Raw genomic sequence first — 25,173 nt, 5'->3', positions numbered from 1 at the left:
CTCAGCCGGACCCTCACCCACCAGACGTCCCCCCCCTCACTCAGCAGGTGCCCCATCGGCTGGGTCGCTTCGCTCCGGGAACTCCCACACAGGTGTCTCCCCTCAACCAGTTCCCGCCTTTTCTTCCCCTGACCCCACGCCCGTCCTCTTAGCCAGTGGCCCCTCACCGGCGCGGCGGGTTCCTCAGCTGTACCGTCTCCATGGCGCTGCCGGCAGCCGCCCAGACCCGCTCACTGCTCCATCCTCCCGCGGACCTCCTGAGCCCGCCCCGCAGACCCTCCCACACTTCCGCTTTCCGCCCCTACCGGAAGCGGAGCGCGGCGCGGGAGCGGGGCGGAGCCACGGTCCTGATCACGTGGTTCGGGCGTGAGTCTTGTGGCGCGGTGGGGCGCGGGCCCGGAACCGCCAAGTGGTGAAGGCGCCTCCAGGCGGTACCCGCTGGTCTCTAGAGTGTCAGCGGCGCTGTCTTTCTGCGATACCGGAGCGCACAAAATACTCGGTCCCCAGGCCGAGAACGCACCTTTACCTGGGTCCGGGGTCCCATTTCACACACTGAGATGCATGAAGCGCCTCCTTTAGAAGAGCTGACAATTCTTAGCAAACCAAGTTTTGCGTGATTTTGGCGAGGCGGCGCTGCCCCAGGAACGCCTGGAGGTATTTGTGGTTTTCTGCCGCTTACCTGGTTGAACTCTGGTCCCAACGGGCCCCCTGCACATTTTCTCCTAGAATGCTACAGAGCATCAACGCGCAAATTGCCCCACTGTCTTTCTTAAAGGCCTCCCCTTTAAGTCAGTTTGCAGACATAAAAATAAGCAACATTAATTAAGCATATGCCGTGTACTTGTCTTCATATATTATCTCATTTAATCCCCTGTGTCAAGCCGATAAGGTCATCCCTGTTTTTATTTAATGATTTAACACAGTCCCTAAACGTTTTCAGTGCTTTACCTCATTTAATACTCCTAACAACCTAGACGATATTATTATTATTCCTACTTCATAAGGCCAGAGAGGTGAAGTATCTAGCCCAAGGTCACATAGCTTAGAGTATAGGTTTGGGGATTTAAATCCAGGTTGGTCTGATTTCAGGGCCTGCACCACCAAACTGGACAGCCATGGGTGTGTAACCTCTTTTTGGGCCTGAGAAACAGACCTTTCTCTCCACTCAGAGCTCCGGCTTCAGCTATTGTGCTTCCGAATGCCACTACCATCAGTGAGTATTAGGAAAATGGCAGATTCTACCCAATTGACCCATGGGGAAAGTTATAGGAGAAAACTTAACCAGAGCAACCTCTCACTGTTTTTAATTGCCTTGGTTTTCCCAAGGATATGCCATCTACAGAACTTAACACCTGAGCACCCACCCTTCAGGGCCACCCATGGGCCCAAAACGGGATAAAGGAGCCATTCCCTGACATGGGAGGAAAACATCTGCTGAGAAGCTACGGTGTGCCAGACACAATCTTGGACTTTCACTTAATCCTCAAAACAGCCCTAGGAAGAAGTACCTACCGTTAACAGATAAGAAAGCTGAGACCCACGGTTTACACAGCCAAGGAGAGCAAAGGTTTTAACCCAGGACTGTCCTGACTCCACAACATCAAAGTTGTTTTGTTTTTGGTGTTTTGTAGAAATAGGATCTCCCTATTATTACCCAGGCTGGTCTCAAACTCCTGGGCTGCAGCAGTCCTCCCACCTCAGCCTCCCAGAGTGCTGGGATTACAGGCAAGAGCCACCACACCTGGCTGATGAATAGGAATTGGGTAAACATTTTTGAAAATTAAATACCAAATTACCATTACACAATGCCAAACAGACCTCCTTTGTCCCCTTCCCAGGATTTTTCCAGAAGATGGACTCACATTATGATGGCCCCCTTTTTCCGCAGAATGTTCCCAATGAAAATTTCTGAAATGATGGGAATGTTCTAAATATGTGCCGTCCGAAATAGTAACCATTAGCCACATATGGCTATTGAGCACTTTAAATGTGGCTAGCATAACTGAAAGGCCACATTTTTATTTAAATTTAAATTTAAATAGCAAACCGTGGCTAATCATAATAATAGCTTAAGAGAGAAATGGTGAGCAGGGTTACTGGGAGAGGTATTCTCCTATAAGCTCTGGATATACAGTTGACCTGTGAACAACAAGGGTTTGAACTGCACGGGTCCACTAATGCAACCCTTGTTTTGTTTTGTTTTGTTTTCAATAAATACAGTCAGCCCTCCCTATCAGAGGGTTCCACATCCACAATGAAACATGGTTGGAAAATACAGTATGGGATGTGAAACCTGTGTATAGGGTGGGCTGACTTTTCGTTTCCATAGGTTCTGCAGGGTCAACTATAGTACATGAGTATACTCACATTTTAGTATCCTAATAGATCCTCGAACCAACACCTGGCGGAAAATGGGGAACAATTGCATAACAGTATTCAAGGGACTGGGTATGATGGCTTGCACCTGTAATCCCAGCACTTTTGGAGGCCAAGGCAGAACAGGAGTTCGAGACCAACCTGGGCAATATGGTGAAACCCCTTTTCTACAAAAAACTTAGACAAGCATGGCATATTTGTGTAATGCCATTTGCGTGACCCACATGGTCACCCTGGACCCCGTGGATCAGGCCCTGCCTGGTGCCACCACCGCCACTTCTGTGCCAGGCCCCCAGTGTGATGCAAGTTGCATGATGCTCTTTGCTGTAGTGCCTTTTAATGGCATAGCTTTGGCAGGTTTGGAGATGTTCAGAATAGGCAAATCCTGTGGTGGATTTGTGGTTGTCTAAGGCCCTGGTGGAAGGGAGCATAGGTGAATTGGAGGGGATGATTAAAAGGTGTGAGATTTCATTTTGGGGTGATGAAAATGTTCTAAAATTGGTTGTGGTAATGGTTATACAACTCTGAATATACTAAAAGGCATTGAATTGTACACTTTCAATATGTGAGTTATATCTCAATAAAGCTATTTTACAAAAAAAAAGACACCTCTTCCCAGAAGACTTCTCTGTTCCCTTGTCCTTCCCCTGACCCTCTCATCTGTCCCTCCTTCAAATTATTTCAGTACTGTTTTTATCAGTCCTGGCATTTATAGGAAGCACTGCAGGAAGGGATTTCCAGGTATTGACTGCTGTGTAAGAAACCACCCCAAATTTATAGGCATAGAACAACAGTCTTTTTTTCTTCTCAGAAATCTACAATTTGAGCATGGCTCAGCAGGAAGGCTCATCTCTGCTTATGGTGTCAATCAGGATCAATCAGCCCTGTCCAAAAGGCATTTCACACAGCTGACAGGTTGGTGCTAGCTGTTGGCTGGAAGCTCACTTGGGTCTGAAGGCTAGGGGCGTCTCCATTTTTCTTGAGCTTCCTCACAAAATAAAGCCTGGGTTCTAAAGTGTGTTCCCGAGGGAGAGCCAAGTGGGATGCTGCAGTGCCTTTTAGTGGAAGATACTTAATGTCATTACCACTGTGGAGGGGGGCCACAAAGGCCCACCCAGTTTCAAGGAGAAGGGATGTAGACTCCACCTCCTCATAGGGCAGTGGCAAGGGTCTGGAAGAGCTTGGGGAACCAGAAATATTATTGGGGCCATTTTTGGAAAATAAAATTTGCCACAGCTACACTTATCCGATAAACCACTCAGGAAATATTCAGCTGCAAGCAAGTGAAAACATCTAAATGTTGGCTTAAAGCACCATGGCATTTACTGTTTGTTTTGAGACAGAGTCTCGCCGTATTGCCCAGGATGGACTGCAGCAGGATGGAACCCAGTGATCTGGGTTCACTGGATTCAAGCAATTCTCCTGCCTCAGCCTCCTGAGTAGCTGGGATTACAGGCGCATGCCACCACGCCCAGCTACTGTTTGTATTTTTAGTAGAGATGGGGTTTCACCATGTTGGCCAGGTTGGTTTCGAACTCCTGACTTCAAGTGATCCGCCCACCTCGGCCTCCCAAAGAGCTGGGATTACAGCTGTGAGCCACCACACCTTGCCTTTATTGTTTATTAATAAGCTAATAAGTCAGCAGTTGATTCAATGACTCAGCAATATCTATTTCATTTTTTCCTCTCCCATCCTACTCAGCATGTTGGCTTTTCATACTTGTGTTTATTGCCTCACGGTTGCAAAATGACTGCCACACCTCCAGGTATCATATCCTTAACCCAGCACTACCCAAAGCAGAAAAAGAACAAGAATGGCTACTTGACCCAGTACCTCTCTGTTATGGGGAGGGAAACCTTTCCCATAAACACCCAGCAGACTCTTTTTTTTTTTTTTTTTTTTTTTTGAGACGGAGTGTTGCTCTGTCGCCCAGGCTGGAGTGCAGCAGTGCAATCTCAGCTCACTGCAACCTCCACCTCCCGGGTTCAAGCTATTCTCCTGCCTCAGCCTCCTGAGTAGCTGGGACTACAGGTGCGTGCCACCACCCCAGCTAATTTTTTGTATTATTAGTAGAGATGGGGTTTCACTGTGTTAGCCAGGATGGTCTCGATTTCCTGCCTTGTGATCCACCCGCCTCGGCCTCCCAAAGTGCTAGGACTACAGATGTGAGCCACCGCGACCAGCCTCAGACTCCCTTTTATCTCATTGCCCAGATCAGCATCACATGTGCATCCCTTGATGAATCACTGGCAAGAGAAAATGACATTTTTCTAACTGGCTTAGAGCAATCCTGATTCACTTCCCCAGGCTGGGAGAGTCTCAGGCAAAATTCAGGCTCCTGGAAGCAAAGATGGAAGTCACTGAGTAGCCAGCCAGCAGCATGGGCCTCATCTGGTTTTCCCACCACAGTCGGTGTTCATCCTTGGTGGGGGCAGAGGGCAAGGGGAAGCATTTCGGATGGAACAGCCATCCAGCCCTCAGAAAGCTTATAGTCTGGTGGAGTTAAGTGTATGCAGATCATTATAACTGAATTCCTGAAGGTAGAGACTAGATCTTTATCAATCAATGACTTTTATTGGATGCCAGACCCTATTAGGGTCTTGGATAAACAAAGATAAAAAGGACCCACTTCCTGCCATTAAAGACCTCGCAGTGTTTAAGGAAAACTACAAACTGGCAATCAAAGGGTGACTAATGCAAAGTTAGGGATAAAGCTAGAGACCAATAGGGAGCAAAGGGAGCATAGTCGGGGGTGGGGAGGGGGCTGGAAGCAGGAAAGGCTTTCAGAGAAGATGATGTTTGAATGGAATGTTATAAGTTAATTCAGGATTAGGCAGGAGAAAAAGTATTTAGAAAAAAAAATCCAGGAGAAGGAGATAACAAGCAAAGGCCAGGAAGCAAGAATTTAGTGTGTGTAGATAGCAATGCGTGGGACATAGAGTCGTCAGATGAGGCTGGAGATAAATTGAAGTCACACTCTGTGAAAGATCTTCATCCATTCTGAAAGCTGATCATACGAATTGGGTCACTCTTGTCATATCCAACTAAGACAGAATTGAAAAGCCAGGGGAACAAATACTCAGGGCATATAACATTGCTCCAAAAAAGTAATTTTTTGCAAGCCTGGCTGCTAAAACTGCCTGCTGTAACCTAAAACCAGTTTTATCTAATAGCTACTGAAACAGCCTGCTACAATTCTGAGTTTTATCCACCACTATCACTTACCAATCAAAGCTTGCCAGCCCCCCAAGAAGCTGATAAACCCCCACTTTACTAGTGCCTGTAAACTTCCTTGAAGAGCAATATGTAACATTTCTGTTTTATAAAAATCTCCAAACCTTCTCTTTGTTCTTCTGACATACCAAAGACAACCTGGTCTGTGTGTAAGCCCTGAATTGCAATTCTTGATTCCCAAATAAAATATTTAAACTTTAGAGATTCATCTCTATATGTTGACTTTGACACCATCAATCCACCTGTGCATTAATTTATTAAATAAATATCTATAGAGCACTAGGTACCAGGTACTTTCTAGCCTTGGAACCTTTGCACTTACCATCCCTCTGGCTGGAACAGCATTCCCTAAATCTTGTCTGGTCTCAGCTCAACTATTACCCCCTGAGAAAGGCCTTCCTTCATCCCTTTATTTAAAATAGCCCACACGTGGTCACTTTCCATTGCATTATCCTGTTTTGTTTTCCTTACACATGAAATTGTTTTCCTAATCACATGAAATTAGAGTCTTCGTTTGCTTATCAGTTAATTGCCTGTGGGGACCCCACTAGGACATAATCTCCCTGATAGCGGGGCCAGCCTCCTTCCCTGCGTCATCCACGGCGTTCTAGCAACTCAGGGAGCCCAGAGCATGCTGCCGCCCCGCGTGCAAGGGAGCCTAAGTTCCAAACCGAGCACGCGCAGAGGGCGGGACGCTCCGGGCCTCCAGGTCTCGCAGGCCCCGCCCCCGACCCGCCCCCTCGCCGCGGGTTCGCTGTTGGGCGGAGATATTCGCCGCCGGCGCTTGCGCCCGGACGGTGTGCCGCACCACACAGGGGAGGAAGGAAGGAGCTCCCAACTCGCCGGCCTGGCCACGGGATGGCCCCCAAATTCCCAGACTCTGTGGAGGAGCTCCGCGCCGCCGGCAATGAGAGTTTCCGCAACGGCCAGTACGCCGAGGCCTCCGCGCTCTACGGCCGCGCGCTGCGGGTGCTGCAGGCGCAAGGTACGACCCCGGCCCCCATCTCACCTCCGGGCCTGCTCCTCCAACCCCCGCAACCACCGCCCGGGCCTCGCGCGGCGGCCAGCAGTCCTGCCCGGCCCTCCCACCCTTCCAGCCCCTTCCGCCTCCGGCATCCTACGAGAAACTTCCTCTGCCCTTTCTTTCCACCTGCTTGTTAACCGCCCTGTCGGCCCCCATCCTAAGTTATTTAGGCCTCGTTCTGAGCCCTGAGAAGAAAACTAAACCCTCCTGCCCCGCAGCAATTCATTTTTCAGTTAGTATTTGTTGAGTAGCTGTTATATACCGCCTGTGTAACAAGACACAAAAAGTCCCTTCTCTCAAGGACAGCGCATTCTTGTGGGGGCGGTGGGGAGGGCGTGAGTCTTAAGCGAGTCAGTAAGTAAACGAGACCTGTGGGATAATCAGGGTTAGGAAGAAGACAAATAGGGTGATGTGATAGAGTTGACTGGAGTGGGAGATCAAGGGCAACATCTGTAAAGAAGTGATATTTGAGGTGATGTCTAAATGATGAGAAGCCAAGCGCACAAGGTTTTCGGTCCTGAAGTGAACTGCAATGAGAAAGGCCCCCCTCCAAGACGATATAAACATGGTGTGTTTCAGGGGTCAAAGCATAGTGAGCCAGGGCAGGGAATAGGAAGACATGAGGTCAGTTAGGAAGGCAGACCCTTATTTATTGTGGAGGTGTTGTAAACTCTGCTAAGGAGTTCGGATTTCATGCCAAACTGGAAGCTTGGCATGAAAGCTGCTGGATGGGAAGCTACTGGAGAGTTTGAAACAGAAGAATAGCATATTCTTACCAGTTCTCCCAGCGTCCAGCTTTCGTCAGCATACCGCAGACCTTTGCCCAAAGCCCCTTCTCCAGGGTGACTTAATCAGAAACCCTCATTGGTTAAAGCCTTGACTTTTGAAAGGAGCCTTGGATCCTGGTTTCTGTGAGTCACCGTTCAGTACCTATTTCCCTTTGCCGCCTTCCTTTTTTTCCTTTTCTTGGCTAGCATCTGTTGAGTGCTTTACCATGTGCTAGACATTTTAGACACGATCTCCTTTGATCTTTATTATGGCCCTGTGGATAAAATGCTTAGAAAGGAGGAGTCCAAGAGAGTTAAATTGGCTCCCTCGGGGTTACACAGTGAAGACATGGAAGAGCCACGATTTGAATATGGTTCTGTTTGATTTTGATGCTAAGTCCAAATTTTTAATCATTTTGCTAGACCTCTCCTCACATCCTCTCCAGATTTCATTCTTTTTTTTTTTTGTCTGCACTTTTTGCAGTTTCAAGCCACTCCTTTGCCCCCTTCTTTGTTCTAGAAAACTCTCCTTTAGGCCCACTTCCTCATGGCAGCCTTACTTGATGAAGTTGCTGAGGAAGCTGAGGTATTGATGTTGCTGCCATTTTCATTCATCTCACCCCAGCTGGTCTGGAAAAGCTTGTACATTTGTATGGGTTAATTCTGGGTCCATAGAAAAGCTAGCCTGGTATCTAGATTTAGCAAGGAGCGGAGTTTGGTTCTGCTGCTGCTACAGATTTCCTAGGTAATTTTGGGCAAGTCTCTTGATTTATCTGATCAGTCTTCTTGATCACGAAGAGAGCTCAGGGAACAGGCTAACACAATGAACCCTTCCAGCAAGTCTATGAAGTGATATCCTCATGTGGTAGGTGGGCACGCATGATCAGAGGGATGGAGTGACTTGTCAGGATTGCAGGGTGGATGCCCTTTCCACCGCACCACTGCTGTTTCTGAGCAACCGTACTCTGGTGACTCAAGATGGATTACAGGTTTTGGGTACTTAGCTCCTTAAGGGCAAGGATGTATTTTACTAGTCTTTGTACTTTCCGTCTCTAGGCCTGGCAAAACAAGAGGGGAAAACGCTTGTTATTGTTGGTATTGAATGAAAGATATCAAATATCAACATGGCAACAGGATACTTAGTGAAAAAAATAAGTTGCAGAAGGATAGGCAATATGATGCCTCTTAGGAAATGTTTTAATAGACATAAAATGGTATCTTTCCTGTTAACACACACACACACACACACATATATAAATGTAGAACATGCTTGAAAATGTTACATACCAACTTCAGGATTGTACTGGCCTCTGTGAGTCTGGGGAGGGAGCACAGGGATAAGGATGGGGATGGCTGGAGTTTTAGCTTATCAAAAAAATTTTTAAGGGCTGGGTGCTATGGCTCATGCCTATAATCCCAACACTTTGGGAGGCCAAAGCAGGAGGATCACTTGAGGCTAGGCATTCAAGCCCAACCTGGGCAACACAGTGGGACTCTGTCTCTACAAAAACTTTAAAAATTAACTGGGCTTGGTGGTACACACCTGTAGTCCTATCTGCTTGGTAGGCTGAGCTGGGAAGATCACTTGAGCCCAAGAGTTTGAGGCTGCAGTGAGCTATGATTGTGCCACTACACTCCAGCCTGGGCAACACAGGGAGACCCTGTCTCTAAAAATTAAAAAAGTTGGGAACTAATATAACATGTGCTAAATCTTGTGGTGGATTCTGAGATAATGGTTTTCTGTATGTTTCAAAATTTTCAAAAAGAGACCCTGTTTTCAATTCTTTTTAAAATTATGGCCCACACTAGTGGGTATGAAGTGGTTGAAAATTATCTTTAAAAATAAAGATCATTGTTGGTTGGGCACGGTGGCTCACGTCTGTATTCCCAGTACTTTGGGAGGCCGAGGCAGGCGGATTGCCTGAGGTCAGGAGTTCAAGACCAGCTTGGCCAACATGGTGAAACCCTGTCTCTACCAGGCGTGGTGGCGAGTGCCTGTAATCCCAGCTACTCAGGAGGCTGAGGCTGAGGCAGGACAATTGCTTGAACCCAGGAGGTGAAGTTGCAGTGAGCGGAGATCGCTCCACTGCACTCCAGCCTGGGCAACAGAGCAGGACTCTGTCTCAAAAAAAAATACATAAATAAAGATCATTGTGGCCACAGTGAAGGACTTGAGCCTCTGCGATTCCTGAGGGTAAGGACTGCCTTAGAAGAATGTCTAATAATTCTCCCCATGGGGTAGCTTAAGGCTTTTTCCTGATTAAGTTCTCTGTACTCCCATCACACCCAGCTCAATTATCATTTCCCTGACAAAGTCCTTTCTGGCTTGACCAGGTAAAACTAGTCTCATGTCTTTCATGGGTGTTTTGTGCCCCTACAACTTTTGGTCAATCCATTTATCATGCGTTTATCATCTTGTTCCCTCCCTTTCTTTTTTCTTTTTTTCTTTCTTTCTTGGATTTAAATGCTTTTTGTAATAAAATACACACCTATCCATCCACTTACCCACCCAAACCCAAGTAGTTACAGCATGGATTTCTTTGAGGCAGAAGCTAGCTATTTCATGTTTATCTTTTGTCTGTTATCAAGTTCAGTGCTGGAATGAGTGAATGAGGAAATACTTGGTTCCCTTTGAATGGCAAAAAGCGCAGTGTCCTTCTGTCACATAAGAATGACAAACACGCCAGCCCAGCGGACCCACAAGCCTGAACAGGTTATAGTTATCTCTACCGCCTTAACACAAAGCCCAAAGAGCTCTGAGTTTGAAATGTATCCTAATGCCCTGAGGCACCCATTTTCCAAACTGATCATCTTCCCACTCTACCTGGGCAGGTTCTTCAGACCCAGAAGAAGAAAGTGTTCTCTACTCCAACCGAGCAGCATGTCACTTGAAGGATGGAAACTGCAGAGACTGCATCAAAGATTGCACTTCGTAAGTGGCCAAGGGTAATTTTGGGATGCCTGAGGGTCTCAGAAGAGGAGGCTGGGTTAATCTGGCTTGTTTCTTCTTTGGAAGGATCCCATCAATTACATCTGGGACAGATATTAAGAAAGTGTCACTGAGTTTCACCAGGTCACTGAGAATGGGAGTCTCTATTTGGTCCTTATGGCCCGTGACTTGCATCTTTGGAGTCTTGGCTCTGCTGCCGAAAAAGGAGTGGGATGGGCAGTTAGAAGCAGGCCGTGAAGTCTTTGTGCAATTTGAAACCTGGGAATAAGGTGGAGTGGCAGACCAGTAACTGGCTTGCCCAGGTGCTTTTCTGGGATGGGAGTATGTGAGGGGAAGGGAGCGAAGGAAAGAAGGAGGAATAGAGGTTAATAGATTGTCTCAGAAGGAGAAAGGAAAAAAATGGTATTCATGAATGACCAGTTTTAGAGGACACTGAACAATGTTTCATATCTCTTTTTCTTCAAGCCAGTCTAATATTCTTTTATCATCATTAAACTCTCACATTTACCTGAAATGTGTTCTCAGATCTGATGTCCTCTGACATTGCTTTAGATTCATGCCCTGGTGATAGCCAGGAGAGCAGGAGGGGTGTGAGCATACTCACAGAGCCTGTGCTGAATTAATTTGTGCCATGCCTTGTGCCAGATTTCCCTCTTTGAGTGTTCACAGCCAATCTGTGGGGTACGGTTACCATGTGTCCCAGGCCAGAACTTGGTTGCTGAGGGTTGGGGCAGTAAAGTGATTTACCTGGGTCACATAGTTAGCAGCAGAGGTGGAATTCAGACACCACCCCATCTGACTCCAAAGCTTGTTTGTTATTCCCACTAGACCACAACTGTAAAAAAACATAATAGCATGAAAGCCATGAGGCTTTTGTTCTTGATTTTGGGGGAACTGAAACTATGAAAATTGATGCATGTGCACACACATTTAACAAAATTCATGTTTCTCTGCCTTCTTTCTCCTCCTCACTTCAGTCTACGTTGAAAAATCCCTGTTCTGAGGTTTGGCGTTTTTAGCCATGTCTCTCAGCCAGAAATTACTTCCTGTACGCTGAGTGCTCCAGATAACCCTGCCTGGAAGAAACTGTAGGGAAACCCTGGTGGCTCAGCAGCCAGCCAGTTGACATTTTTGCCTCCTATTCTAGAGCACTGGCCTTGGTTCCCTTCAGCATTAAGCCCCTGCTGCGGCGAGCATCTGCTTATGAGGCTCTGGAGAAGTACCCTATGGCCTATGTTGACTATAAGACTGTGCTGCAGATTGATGATAATGTGACGTCAGCCGTAGAAGGCATCAACAGGTGAGCTCCATTGCCAGCAGGTGGTCTCCACGGCAACTCCCTGTCCTTCTTGATTGGCTGCGGGCCATTGCCTTGTCTGTCTTCTGAGGGGATCCCTTTGGCTACACTTAGAAAACTCCCGATGGGCATGTAGGGGAAGCTGAGAAAGGAAAATCTGCTTTTTTATTTAGCAGGTTTTCAGGGAGTCAATTACTAAGATTGATTGATTGATATTTGCCTAATGTGCCTCACAGTATCTATGTACACAGTAATATTTATTGTACACTTTAAGGTGTTGTGCCCGGTTCAGTGGGGGATACCAAAATGAGAAAGAGATACAGACCCCACTTACCTTCAAAGCGCTAACGCTAATTGGAAGAATAAGACACAAGCCCAAGCAGCTATGACAAGCCTAAAAGGATATGGTTTGTGGACATGGTTCAGTATATTGCACTGTGCCAATCCAAGAGGTTCCCCAGGTGCAATTCCTTTCTGGTCTCTGAGCAGTTATTGGCTTTTATCTCATGGATATTGTCATTTGTATAACTGATCATGTTTCCCCTCTGCGTGTGCGGCTAGAAAGCCAAACACTGCACTAATAGCAAACCCTTAACAGGGACTTCATGGTATGTATTTAGTGCTTTATTTCTGGCTTGACTTGTCTGCCAGCATTCTTTGTTTTCTCTTTGCCTCCTTTTTAATTTATCTGATTCCACAAAATCTACCAATTATGTGACAGACTTTGCTCTAGGACCTGGGCTGATGACTGAGACATACCTCTTCCTGCCGTCATAGAGGTCCCGGTCTCAAGGAAGACACCAGTCAGTAATAGGCAAGCACAATACAACATGATAAGCGCCATGGTAGGAGGCAGCACAGGGGGCTCTGAGGCCAGAAAGGAGCCACCTAGCTAGCTGAGAGGGAGAGGGGGAGGCCAGAGAGAGCTTTTCAGAGGAGGTGAGCTAAGAATGAGAGATATGGGGTAGGGGGTTAGCCAGAAGACAGAGCAGCGTGTGCAAAGGTGAGCAAGTGTGACAGATCACAGGAATTGTAAGAAGTCGGTTTCACATGGTGCTGCAGGCAGGAGCTCAGCTTGGGACAGGTTGGTGAGGCCAAGTCACACAAGACCCAGGGTTCAGGGCTTGGACTTAATCCTGAGCAAGTCAGCCTTTATGAAAAGGTCTTTAGCAGTGGAGCAACATGAGCAGATTTGTATTTTAGAGAAAAGCTCTTTGCTGCCATGTTGAGGGATGATATGAAGGGCAACAGAATATAAAGGAGTCATGCAGCAATCCAGGGGAGAGGGTGGAGAGAAAACAATGGGACCAGTCAGGGGACATGTAGGAAGTATATCAACAAGCTTTAGTGGTTGCGGGGTATCGAGAAGGGAGGAATAGAAGAAGACACTCAGATTATTGACATTCAGTCGGAGGTGACTGTGGGACATAAGACTAGAGATCTAAGTAAGACGGTTGGGTATTTACATGGAACAAAGGAAGAAAATACAGGCCAGACATAAGGATTTGAGGGTCATCAGCGCAGAGGTGGATTAGGGCTGTGAGAAAGAAAAAGAACATCACAGCTAGTGTGAAGAGGATGGAGCTTTGAGAAACTCCAGCATTTGAGGGACTTACAGAGGAATAGCAGCTGGAGAGGTGAGAGGAAACAGGGCATTGATGTCCCAAGGGAAGGAGTATTTCAAGAAAGATGGAGACATCATTAGTGTCAGGTGTTCCAAGGAGCTTACATTAAAGGTTTGGCAATGAAGTCACCGGTGGCTCTGATGGAAGCTGGTCAGTGGGATCAGGAGCCAGAGGGCAATGCTTTCAGAAAGTCAGGCTTGAAGAGAAGCTGGGGAGTATACCTGTGATGGCAAGGGGTGTCCAGTATGGTTTTATTAGGTGAGGAAAGAGTTAAAGGGACTTAAATGCTGACGGTTGGAGTTAGTAGAGAGGAAGGATGAAGATGTGGGAGAGGGAGGTGCTGCCTGGGTGTGGTCCCTGAAAGAGGCAAGAGGAGATGGGATCCAGAGCTTAGGTGGGTGGATTGGTCCCATTGTCTCTTCTGTTGTGACAGGAGAGAAATAGGAAGGATTGGGCACCCAGGCAGGTAGGTTTGTATTTGGGGTATGAGGAAGTTTGCTCTAAAAAAGGGGAAGGGCCAGGGAACAGGTTTGAGGAGAGCAGAGGTTTGAAATAGCTTGGCCGCCAGGAAAACAGCCTAGCCAGAGACATCTTGGAATTTGTAGTGATATAGTCTGTGGATTTTATTCTTGTAATATAGGAAACGTGGTTGTAGGAGCAGAAAAAGTACACAGTTAGCATTATTCACTCATTCAACACGTAACTGATTGGGCCTTGGTGGTTGCTAGGTGACATACCAGGTGCTGGAGATCAGTTGACAGAATGAACTTGGTCTCTGGGTGGCATTTTAAGCTGAAATCTAAAGAATAAGTTGGAGTTAGCCGGGCCTGGAAGGTGGCAATCTTTTTCCAAAATGAAAATGGTTGTTCTGGGCAGAGGAAAAAGCATGTGCAAAGTCTTGAACAGAAGGATCAGAAGAGAATGTGGCTCACAGTGAAGGGGGACAGGAAGGGGTGGGGACCAGATCTCACATGCCACATTAGCCTAGGGAATTGGGAACCCCTGAGGAGTTGTAAGATTTGAGAATGACATAAGCTTTGCATTTTTTAAAAAGCCTGAGCATTAAACAAATATCAGGTGCTTGCATGGTTGTGTACGTGATTCATTGATAAAATATGAAACAAAATGTATGATTCTTTCTTGGAGAAACTATAGTCTTTTTGGATCATGGTTTAAGTATCCTTAACAAGCAACAGATCACCACTTTAAAGGTAACATAGTTTGACCAAGCTCAAGGAATGTCATGGGGACTGATCTGAGATGGTGTTTATGGGTTCCTGTATTGCACGTGTTGGAGGAGCTAAAGAGGTGGTTCCGACCAGGGGGAGGGTGGCAGCTCTGGCTCTTCTGAAAAGGCCTACCTCCCATGGGTGTGTGAAAGGAGAAATATCTTCTTGACCCAGCTGGAAACCTCTCTGCAATCCTGCCTTCTTTTCCAGAATGACCAGAGCTCTCATGGACTCGCTTGGGCCTGAGTGGCGCCTGAAGCTGCCCTCAATCCCCTTGGTGCCTGTTTCAGCTCAGAAGAGGTGGAATTCCTTGCCTTCGGAGAACCACAAAGAGATGGCTAAAAGCAAATCCAAAGAAACCACAGCTACAAAGAACAGAGGTGAGCTGTGACTCCCTGCCCAGAGTCTTGCAATCTCCCACTATCCATTTTCTTTAGAGTAGTCCTGCAAAAATTGGCATTGTTTAGCTGAGTTATAAAAATAATCTTAGGAACAAAGTATAAAACAAAATACAAGTCTTCACCTCTTAGAGATTGTTTTCTCAGCTGTATAGTGAGGGTGATGATAAAGTCTTCCTCACAACCATGAGGACTGAATGACATAAGACATGTAAAACTCCCAGCCTGGCACATAGGCATGCAGTGTGAGTTCCCTTCTCTTTCCTCTGGTAGCACTTGGGATGTAGTACTTAGGATGTTTTTGGTTGCAAAAACAGAAAGCTCAACATGGTAAACATAGTATAGGGAATTTATTGGCTCATAAAAGTGAAAAATCCAGAGAGAATTCAGGCAAGGTTTGCTCCAGCAGCTCAGTATATTAACAGACTAACTCCATTTTTCTGTACTTATCACAGCTTTATTTTCTGTTGTACGTCAGCTTTGTCTTTGGCAAGCTTCCCTCCTAGTAGCAAAATAGCTGTAGCAGTTCCCGGCCTCACATCCATACCCCATGCCTAATGACCCAGAGAAAGAAAGTCTTTCTCTGATAGCTCACTAGGAAAAGATAGGATTTTTTTCCCCCAAAAAACTCTAGCTCACATATTTTCTCAATCGTTTTCTCAATCTATTCTGGTCTTCATGGTCACAGGCCATTCCCTGAAGTACACACCATAACCGGCGGATGAGATTTTGTGATTAGGTCACCCTGAGGCACCTGCCCCACCTCCAGAACTAGAGGTTGATGCTTCCCAGGAGCATGTACACTGTGTGAATCCCTGGAGAAGCATGAAGAAGAGAAAGGAGATCCAAGCAGCCAAAAACAGGAGATTCCTCACCTCAACTGTATGAAATGAAGAGGCCATTTGTCAGGCACTAGGAAGCTCTTTTAATGCTCCAGGGGAATGGTCCCAGCCCAGCAAGCTAGGGATTCAGGCTAGAGGTGCAGAAGGGATCAGAGGTGGAGCCCTGCCATGTGTAAGTGACCTGTAGGTTTTAGGGGAGGACAAGAGTTACTCACCTTCTACAGGAGAACGCCTCTCTGGTCATGGGTAGCATTCACTCTGGTTTGTGGGAGCCTGGTAAGTGTTCCCCACTCTTCTCTAGGACGAAAATGTGCGGTGCTAATGAACCTGATGGCATCAGTGCACCTACCATTGATTTCATTCTTTCAATGAGTGCACCTACCATTGATTTCATTCTTTCAATGAGTGCACCTACCATTGATTTCATTCTTTCAGGGTCACTGAGCCATGTGTTCCAAGCCATGTGTATGCTAAGCAGTGTGACACAGAGGACAGTCTTGGCCCTCAGGGAACTCTCCCTCAGTTGAGGGACTGAGACATGTAAACAGTGTCTTAAAACACAAGGAGGAGGAACATGTGCTTTAGAGTCTTAGTGTTTGAGGATTTCAGGATAGAAACTGACTTAAGTGCATGAGGGAGTCAGGGAAAGACTCAGAAGGGGTGGCAATGGAGGTGGAGCCTTGAGCTGGACCTTGAAGAAGGTCATCAGGTGGGAAGGAAGGAGAATCCTTGGCAGAGACAGTGGAGAGAGTTGGAGAATGAAAGTGCATGGGGGGAACAGTAGGAATAAGGATGACTGCAGAGTGGTGTGTTGCAGGGTGCCAGTGAAGCTGAAGCCCTACTTCGAGAGAAACCTGTGTGCATGTGCACAGGGAGATGTACCCACAAATGTTCGTAGAAGACTGTAATAGCAAAAAACAACTGGAGATAACCCAGATCTCCATAAATGGGAGAATGGACAATTCAGCTTTGGTATTGCAGCAATGAAAATGAAGGAGCTGCAGGTCTGTGCATCAACACAGATGAATCTCAGGAATATAACATTAAGGGGAAAAAGAAAAACCAAGTCATAAAAGAATACACAGACTTATTCTTCTGTATGAAGTTCAAAAACAAAGTAAACAGCAAATGATCTGTGGGTACTGTTGTATATAGTTATACTGTTTAAAAAGGTGGGGAAGAAGCACAGAATTGGGGATAATAGTTTCCTCCAGCAGTGGATTGAATTGAGGAAGGTCCCCCAGGACTTCAAAGGTCCTAGTTATGTTCTTTTTCTTAAACCAGGCAATGAATTCAGGGTGTAAACCTATAATCTTACCCTGGTCATAAATATTTAGTATTTTATAAAGATAGTTTTAAAAAATTTTGAAAAGCAGATGATATGGAGCAGAGGCTGGAATAATTAATTGGGGCCAAGCAGTGAAGGGCCTGAACACCAAGTTGAGCAGCTTGGATTTCACCATGTTCCCTCTGCTTCCTCTCCTTGAAGGCTGGAGCAGAGCTGCATGTGTTAGATGAGGGAGGATACTCACAGGCTCAGCCCAAACCAGAAATGAGGAATAGCAGGCTCTTCTCCCCTTTTCTCATAGCCCAGAAGCTATACCTTTTCTTTACCAGATATTTGTTTATTAGTATTTATTTACGTATTGTCCTGCTTTAAGTTTATAGTGTGTTCCGTACTTTCTTACATACTCTCAGATTTGACCCTGAAAATAGCCATCTGTGGAATTAGTATTGCCCTATTTTATTGGTGAGGAAATTGAGGTCCAAAAGTTAGGTAGGTCACACAAGATCTTCCAGCTACCAAGAGGCAGTGCCAAGGCTAGAACCTGGGTTGCTTTTTATCATTTATATATTTTTATGTGCATGCAAAAATGTTTTTATATCAGGATTCCCCAACTTCTTGATGAAAAACTGTTGAATTGCCCAGAAGCTATTAATTGGGGGAAGTCATTAATCAGGAAGGATGATTTACAACATGGGGAGGAAATCTCTGGGAGAGAGGATTGTAGTCAGTTTGGAAGGGACGATGCTGAAGAGACCTCACTGATCTCAGTTGGGTGCTGCTCCATGGTTTTTTTCCTCTTCTGAATTTGTATCTAGTGCCTTCTGCTGGGGATGTGGAGAAAGCCAGAGTTCTGAAGGAAGAAGGCAATGAGCTTGTAAAGAAGGGAAACCATAAGAAAGCTATTGAGAAGTACAGTGAAAGCCTCTTGTGTAGTAACCTGGAATCTGCCACGTACAGCAACAGGTATCTCCTATACAGCTGCTGGCCTGGGGCATTTCAGGACATTTGTTCCATAGTCTTCTCTTGGACTGCAATGGGCCCTTCATCCCTAGCATTTAGTCAAGTATGTTATGGCTGAAAACATGCATCCACGTTGTGAGCTAGCCATGACCAGTGGCATTCATTCTCTCAAAAGGGTAGAAACTGAGGGATGCCAAATGGTAGCCTGGGCTTTGTTGGCCCCCGTCCCCAGAATTTTCATAAGCATGCAATGTAACTAAAAGCAGTGTGCCTGCTCTGCAAACACAACCCTAACACAAGTCTCTTAGCCTGTCCACCCCACCACGCTACGCTGCTCCCTACCCTTCTCCAAGACCCTCCTGTTAGAAATTCTGGCACCATTTCTGTCTGAGAGTACTGGCCCAGAAGCCAAAATGTGAAGTAACCATTGCCTGGCATGACAGCAGGAAGGATGGGTACAGTCTAGCCTGAAAGGTTAGACTTGTGGGCCTGTAGAAAGTCCTGCACCAGGAGCTGCCGTCAGTGACCACTGACTGAGAACCTGGGAGCCAGGGTGCGGTCCCTTCACTGTGTAGGAGTGACTGTTCTCCAACAATGCTCGTATAGGTGGTCTTTCTGTTTTAGTGTTTAGAAAATTGAGGCTCAGAGAAGGAAGGGTTTTGCCTTAAACTCAGCCAGCCAGTAAATGTTGGCACAAGAATTGGAATCTGACTTCAACAAGATCTTCCTGTTACTTTTACTCTCAGAAGCTTGAAACATTCAGCAAGAGACCATATCAAAACCAAATGCTTAGTATAAAACATTATAAAATGTTAGAAATCTGTTTATCCTTCCCTACCAGCATACACATATCACTCTCTAGTTCAAAAATCTTGGATCTAATATAGACACATTGTTCCTTATTCCAAACTCTTGAGATAAAATGTGTTTTCCAGCCACGGTGGCTCAATGCCTGTAATCCCAACACTTTGGGAGGCTGAGGCTCCGGGAGGATCACTTGAGGTCAGGAGTTTGAGACCAGCCTGGCCAACACGGCAAAACCCCATCTCTACTAAAAATACAAAAAATCAGCTGGGCGCTGTGGCACATGCCTGTGATCTCAGCTACTCAGGAGGCTGAGGCAGGAGAATCACTTGAACCCAGGAGGCAGAGGTTACAGTGAGCCAAGATTGTGCCTCTGCACTCCAGCCTGGGTGACAGAGCGAGACTCTGTCACAAAAAAAAAAGAAGTGTTTTCCATTTTAGTGAGGTAATAGGTCTGAATTATGTAACACCCCAGCAGTGTCTGGGGCAGCTTGCAGAAGTTAATTATTAGTATTTCTGCCAGTGAAACTTGAAAATTCCATGTTCACATGGGGTGGAATAGAGAAACTAAATAGCTTCATGTCAGTTCAGATCAGGTTTTGCTGCCCAATGAGTTGGAAAGATAACTTGTAGTTTTAAAGCTTATATTTTGGAATTTTGCACCTGTGGTTTTATGTGGTTTTATTGCTGATTGGACCAGAGGGGCCTCAATTTGCCAGGCTAATTTGAAAAAAGAAGCCTGCAGCCTATTTGTTCCATATTTGTGTGGCATCTTCTAACTCCTCTATCTCTGGGCCCTCTTTCACACTGCTTACCTTATGCTGCTGGACACCTCCATTAACTCATTTTTCTGGATCATTACCGTATTTGGAGCTGTGTTTTGTCTTGTTTAGATACTGTTCTTCATGCAGGTGTCTGTGCCACACTGTTTTAATTACTTTTGCTTTATAATATCTTATAGGGCTGGTCTTTTCTTCATTCTTCTTAATCAGAGCATTCCTAGTATTTTCCCATGTTTGTTCTTCTAGCTAAAGCTTCGGATCATTTTGGCAAATTCCAAAAAATGTCTTGTTGGACAGCTTTTGGTTGTGATTGCATTGGATTTATAATTTAATCTAGAGGACTAATGACAAAACTGAATTTTCAGCCATTGTGGCTAACATTTTATCATGTCCTGGAACGTCTTGGACATAGTCTAATGCTCCACCTCATGTACGCCCATCTGAATGACACAATGCCCAGGCTTTGGCTTACTTTGGCTCCCTTTGTGCAGGTGACATCTGAGTGCATAGCACCTACAACTTGCCAGCCCTGAAACAGCTGTCATAAGAATCTCACTTGTACTCACAACAGTTCTTCAGCTTAGATCATTGTCCTGTGTTACCTAATCAGGCTCAGAAAGATGAATTAATGACCACAAAGTTAAACAACTAGTACATGGTGGCTGAGATTTAAGCCAGATCTTTGTGACTCCAAAGCTTATTTCCCTTTCACTCACTTGTGTTATTTCCCAACCCCTTTGTAATTAAAACCCTTCTGACTGGATACAGTCACTTCATTTACCAAAAGTCAAGGGGGTTTATTTTATTGCCTGAAGTTATGCATTTTGTTCATCTTAAATATAGTCTTTAGAAGTCTCACATGACCCTATTAATCACCACATTTCTATTCTGAAGTCACGATACACTGTGGTTCCTCTGCTTCCCAGACACTTGGCTATTTCTTTAAATTGCCAAGCCCATTGGGAGGAAACTTTAGTTTCCTTAGAATTCCTCTGTGTTTAGAGGTGGCTCATGCCTGTAATCCCAGCACTTTGGGAGGCCGAGGTGGGCAGATTGCTTGAGGTCAGGAGTTTGAGACCAGGCTGGCCAACATGGTGAAACCCCATCTCTACCAAAAAATACAAAAGTTAGCTGGGCATGGTGGCATGCACCTGTAATCCCAGCTACTCGGGAGGCTGAAGTGGGAGAATTGCTTGAACCCAGGAGGCGGAGGTTGCAGTGAGCTGTTATCATGCCACTGCACTCCAGCCTGGGTGACAGAGTGAGACCCTGTCTCCAAAAAAAAAAGGAATTCTTCTGTGTTCAAAGTTTAAAACGGGCTACTATTCTAAAACTTGGTGATTTACAACAACCATTTTATTTTGCTTGTAATTTGTGGAGTCAGGAATTAGGGAAGGGCAGTTCTCATTTAGGGTCTCTCATGCAGGGTCAGCAAGATGGTAGCTGGGGCTGGAATCCTCTAAAGCCTTCTTCCTTGAATGTCTGGCAGCTGGGCTGCCTGACTCAAATGGCTGGGTGATGGAACTGCTAGAGCAAGCTGGCACCTCTTTCCACTTTCTTAGCAGCCTTTTCATGTGTGCTGGTGTGAGCTTCCTGAGAGCGTGGTGGCCTCAGAGTAGTTGGCTTCTTCCCTGTCAGTTCAAGGCTCCAAGAGCGAGTGTTTCCAGAGACCAAGGTGGAAGCTGCAAGGCCTATTATGACCTAACCTTGGAAGTCACATCGTGTCCCTTCCTCTGTTGGTCAGAGCAGTCACAGAGCCTGCCTGAATTCAAAGAGAGAGAGCAGATACACCTCCGCCTCTCAGTGGAGGATTGCCAAAGAATTTGTGCCTGTCTTTTAAGTTGTTACAAGGAGAAGATTTTTCTCTCCGTTAATTTATGAATTCCATGCAATCACAAAGGACTAGTAGAATTTTCTTCTTTAAATTCATGATAAGTCAGAAAAAAATGAGAACAACGACATGAGAGAATCTGGTGTATAATAAAGTCTGGGGCAAAGAGAGATTATTTAATAAGAGGTGTTGGGTTGGCCAGGTTAGAGTTAAACTTGAATCCTACCTTACTTCTTATTTTAAAGTAAGTTCTGAGTGGATCACAGTTTGGAATGTAAAAAGCGAAACCATTAAGTTCTAGAAGAACACATGGATTAACTATCTTGCAGTGGGGAAGGTATTCTTATGTGAAGGGAAAAAAATGTTACAGAAGTCGTTAAAGTTAGAGAAGTTTGATTTCAAAAGATTAAAAACCCTTATTAAAGATGTTCAGCTTTACCCACAACTAAGCAACTAAGGCAGTGAGATAGTGTTTTATTCCATATTGGCATACATTAAAATTTAAGACCCAAAGTTGGTACAGTTGTAGGAAAATAGGCTCTGTCAATAACTATTCAGCTTTTTTGGAAAGCATTTTGGCAGTAACAATCAGATTTTATTTCTTTTTTTGTTTTGTTTTGTTTAAGAGATGGGGTCTTCCTATGTTGCCCAGGCTGGTCTCAAACTCCTGGGCTCAAGTGACCTTCCCACCTTGGCCTCCCAAAGTGCTGGGATTATAAGCATGAGCCACTGCACCTGGCCAGTCAGGTTTTAAAATGCATGTATCTTTGGATACAGCAGTCCCTTGCACAAGGATGTTCATCATGGCATCACTTATTTACAAACTGGAAACAATGAAAAATACCTTTTGATAGGAAATTGGTAAGATAAATTATGCTACATCCAACTTAGTGAATACCCTGCACCCACTGAAAACAGTGAGGTGGAACAGATGAACTTATGTAATGAGCGCCCAGACATCTGACTGTTTTGTTTTTAGTGACTGTCTTTGGAGAGAAGGACTAGGTCTGAATGAGGAAGATATATACACACATGCACTTTTTTGAACCCACAGATGCAGAATATATTGTATGGATGCACATAACTTTTTTCCAACATTTTATTATGAAAATGTTCAAAATATAGGAAAGTTGAAAGATTTGTACATTGAACACCCATATACCTACCATCTAAATTCTACAATTAGTATTATTACATTGCCTTATCACTATTTAGCCATCTGTTGGTCTGTATTATTGTGTTTGATGCACTTAAAAGTAAATTGCAAACGTCTTTACATTTCACCCCATGTCAGCATTATATCATTAGAGTTCAGTAGTTGTTGGGTTTTTTTTTCCCCCTTAAAGTAGATAATTTTTTAATCTGTCAAGGGAAAAGTTTCAGGAAACCTTTTCTTTGCTTGAAAGAGCTCAGTATAGGAGAGTGCAGTACAGCATGATAGAACTAGATGAGATCAGGATCTGGAGTCCCATGAACGAACCCCCGCCTATTTGAATCCTGGATCTGCCCCTTAATACTGGCGGTACCTGGCCCAAGTTCCTTTACCCTTCTGAGCCAGCATGTTTCATCCATGAAAAGGGCTAGGATTGTTGTGAGGATTTAAGAAGACATAAAGTAACCAGCACAGAGTAGGTGTTCAGCAAATTGGAGATCACTTCTCAAACTACTGCGTGGCATGTGGGTGGCCCATAAGACGTGACTGAAACCTCTGAAATGGTCTTTCCCTTCAGAGCGCTCTGCTATTTGGTCCTGAAGCAGTACACAGAAGCAGTGAAGGACTGCACAGAAGCCCTCAAGCTGGATGGAAAGAACGTGAAGGCATTCTACAGACGGGCTCAAGCCCACAAAGCACTCAAGGTAAAAAAAAAATCCTGGCCAAAAGGTCCCAACATAGCTACAGAGATTTATGCCAGTGTCACCATTTACAGGGTGTAGCCAAGCTGCGACAATATCTGCAGCTTTTCCTTCTCATCCTGGGCCCAGGATAACTCAGAGCAGGCCTGTGGGCTGGGGTTTGAAAACACTTTGCTGCCTCAGCAGCTATCCCCACCCCAGTCCGGGAACCTTCCCCCACTCTCCTGTCTTTTCTTCTATTAGGACTATAAATCCAGCTTTGCAGACATCAGCAACCTCCTACAGATTGAGCCTAGGAATGGTCCTGCACAGAAGTTGCGGCAGGAAGTGAAGCAGAACCTACACTAAAAACCCAACAGGGCAACTGGAACCCCTGCCTGACCTTACCCAGAGAAGCCATGGGCCACCTGCTCTGTGCCCGCTCCTGAAACCCAGCATGCCCCAAGTGAGCTCTGAAGCCCCCTCCTCAATCCCTTGATGGCCTCCAACCCTGTAAGAGGCTTTGCTTGTTCAAATTAAGCTCAGTGTAGTCAAACACAGACATGGTTGTTGCACCAGAAAGGTCCCCACTAGAGCTAAGCGTGAAGCTGAAGCTCTGTCCCTATTCCCCCGGCCCAGCTAGCTGATCACACCAACAGATCCTCATCAGCAAAGCATTTGGCTTTGTCCTGCCCAAGTGGGCTGCAGACTGAGTGCTGCCCTTGTAGCTTCCCCAGACCCCAACTCACTGCAGTTCATCTGAACAACCTGAGCTCCTGGGCCGGGGTGGAAGGAGGGGGATAAACCTAAGGCCCTGATCCAAAGCAGCCTGTTGAGCTGGTTCTCCAGGGCTGCAGTCTCTCCAGGTGTACAGCTGCTGTCCCTGCCCTGTCCTGTCCTTGCACAGTCTCCTGTGTCTGAGCCCCAGTGCCTTCTGTTCGGGCCCTCCTTTGGTGGGAAGGCAGAGCCCTGACCCTTGAATGGCTGTCCTTGACTCTGTGCTGCTGCCTTCTGCAGAGAGGCACCTAAGCTGTTTAAAGAGCCCAGTGATTGTAGCCGCTCCTCCTAGAGGTGGGAGGGGGCGAGAGGCCTCCTTGGTCAGTGTCCATGCTTTCTGGGCAGGGACTTGGCTTTTTGTTCCAACAGTGGCCTTCTCCGGGCTTCATAGTTCTTTGTAATATGTTGAAGTTAATTTGAATTGACTGATTTTGTTGAACTGTGTGTTTTAAGCTGTTGCATTAAAAAGCTTTCTTCTACATCAATATCTGCTGTGCTTTCATTTATGCCTTTTCAGCTTTGCACCTGGAACTCTGTAGTAATAATAAAAGTTATTGCTTATTGGGCATTCATTCATTTGTTGAACAAATTTATTGACATGTCTGCATGGGCCAGGCACTGTGAATAGTGCTAGGGAGATAGATAGATAGATAGCAGTGAATAGACACAGCCCCTGCTCTCAGAGGGCTGGTAGTCCAGTGGGAAGGCAAGAAGTTAATCAGACAACCACACACATGTAAAATTGCAGCTTGCCTGAGTGTTGTGAAGCAGTCGTCAGTGATTTCCCTGCCTAAAAGGGGAAATTTGATGCAGTGGAGGGAAGGGGGTCCCTGAGTAAGTAAAGCTTGAATTGAGTTCCAAACGGGGAGGTTAACTAGTGAAGAGGGGAGGGAAACACCGTGGACAGAACGGCCATGTAAGGCCCTCATTGGGAGCACGGCCAGTGAGTACAGGGACCTAAAAGGGCTGATGAAATTCACAAAACATGGTATGGGGTGAGGCTGGAGAGTGCTCTAGGATCTAGCTAGAATCAAGGGCTGCCTCCCTTTCCTAGGCTGGTTTTCACCTAATGGAAGTAGAGTTTTCGGATTCCACAGAGCAGAGTAGACAAAGGGGTCTGATCATCCCTTGGCTCCCATCACATAGTGCTAGGCA

The 25,173-nt window shown here is 45.8% G+C and overlaps 2 protein-coding genes across 2 annotated transcripts in view; one reads left to right on the top strand and one right to left on the bottom strand.

Moving 5' to 3' along the window:
* Positions 1-307, bottom strand: part of STK4 (serine/threonine kinase 4) — a 113,311-nt gene extending 113,004 nt beyond the window's left edge. The window contains exon 1 of the mRNA XM_003825944.6: positions 168-307. Coding sequence (XP_003825992.1) covers positions 168-202 — 35 coding nt within the window. The 5' untranslated portion in view covers positions 203-307. The remainder of the gene's footprint in view (positions 1-167) is intronic.
* A 5,956-nt stretch (positions 308-6,263) lies between these two features.
* On the top strand, positions 6,264-24,503 carry TOMM34 (translocase of outer mitochondrial membrane 34). Its single transcript, XM_003825942.4, has 7 exons — positions 6,264-6,596; positions 10,235-10,334; positions 11,500-11,652; positions 14,714-14,883; positions 17,847-17,994; positions 23,139-23,265; positions 23,506-24,503. Exons 1-7 carry the CDS (start codon positions 6,470-6,472, stop codon positions 23,608-23,610), a joined length of 930 nt encoding a protein of 309 aa, XP_003825990.1. The 5' UTR covers positions 6,264-6,469; the 3' UTR covers positions 23,611-24,503.
* Positions 24,504-25,173: the final 670 nt, after the last annotated feature.

The sequence above is a fragment of the Pan paniscus genome, chromosome 21 (genome assembly GCF_029289425.2).
Source record: "Pan paniscus chromosome 21, NHGRI_mPanPan1-v2.0_pri, whole genome shotgun sequence".
Classification (NCBI taxonomy): Eukaryota; Metazoa; Chordata; class Mammalia; order Primates; family Hominidae; genus Pan; species Pan paniscus.
Note: the sequence above shows the minus strand (reverse complement) of the source record. Positions and strands in the feature narration are given on the sequence as shown.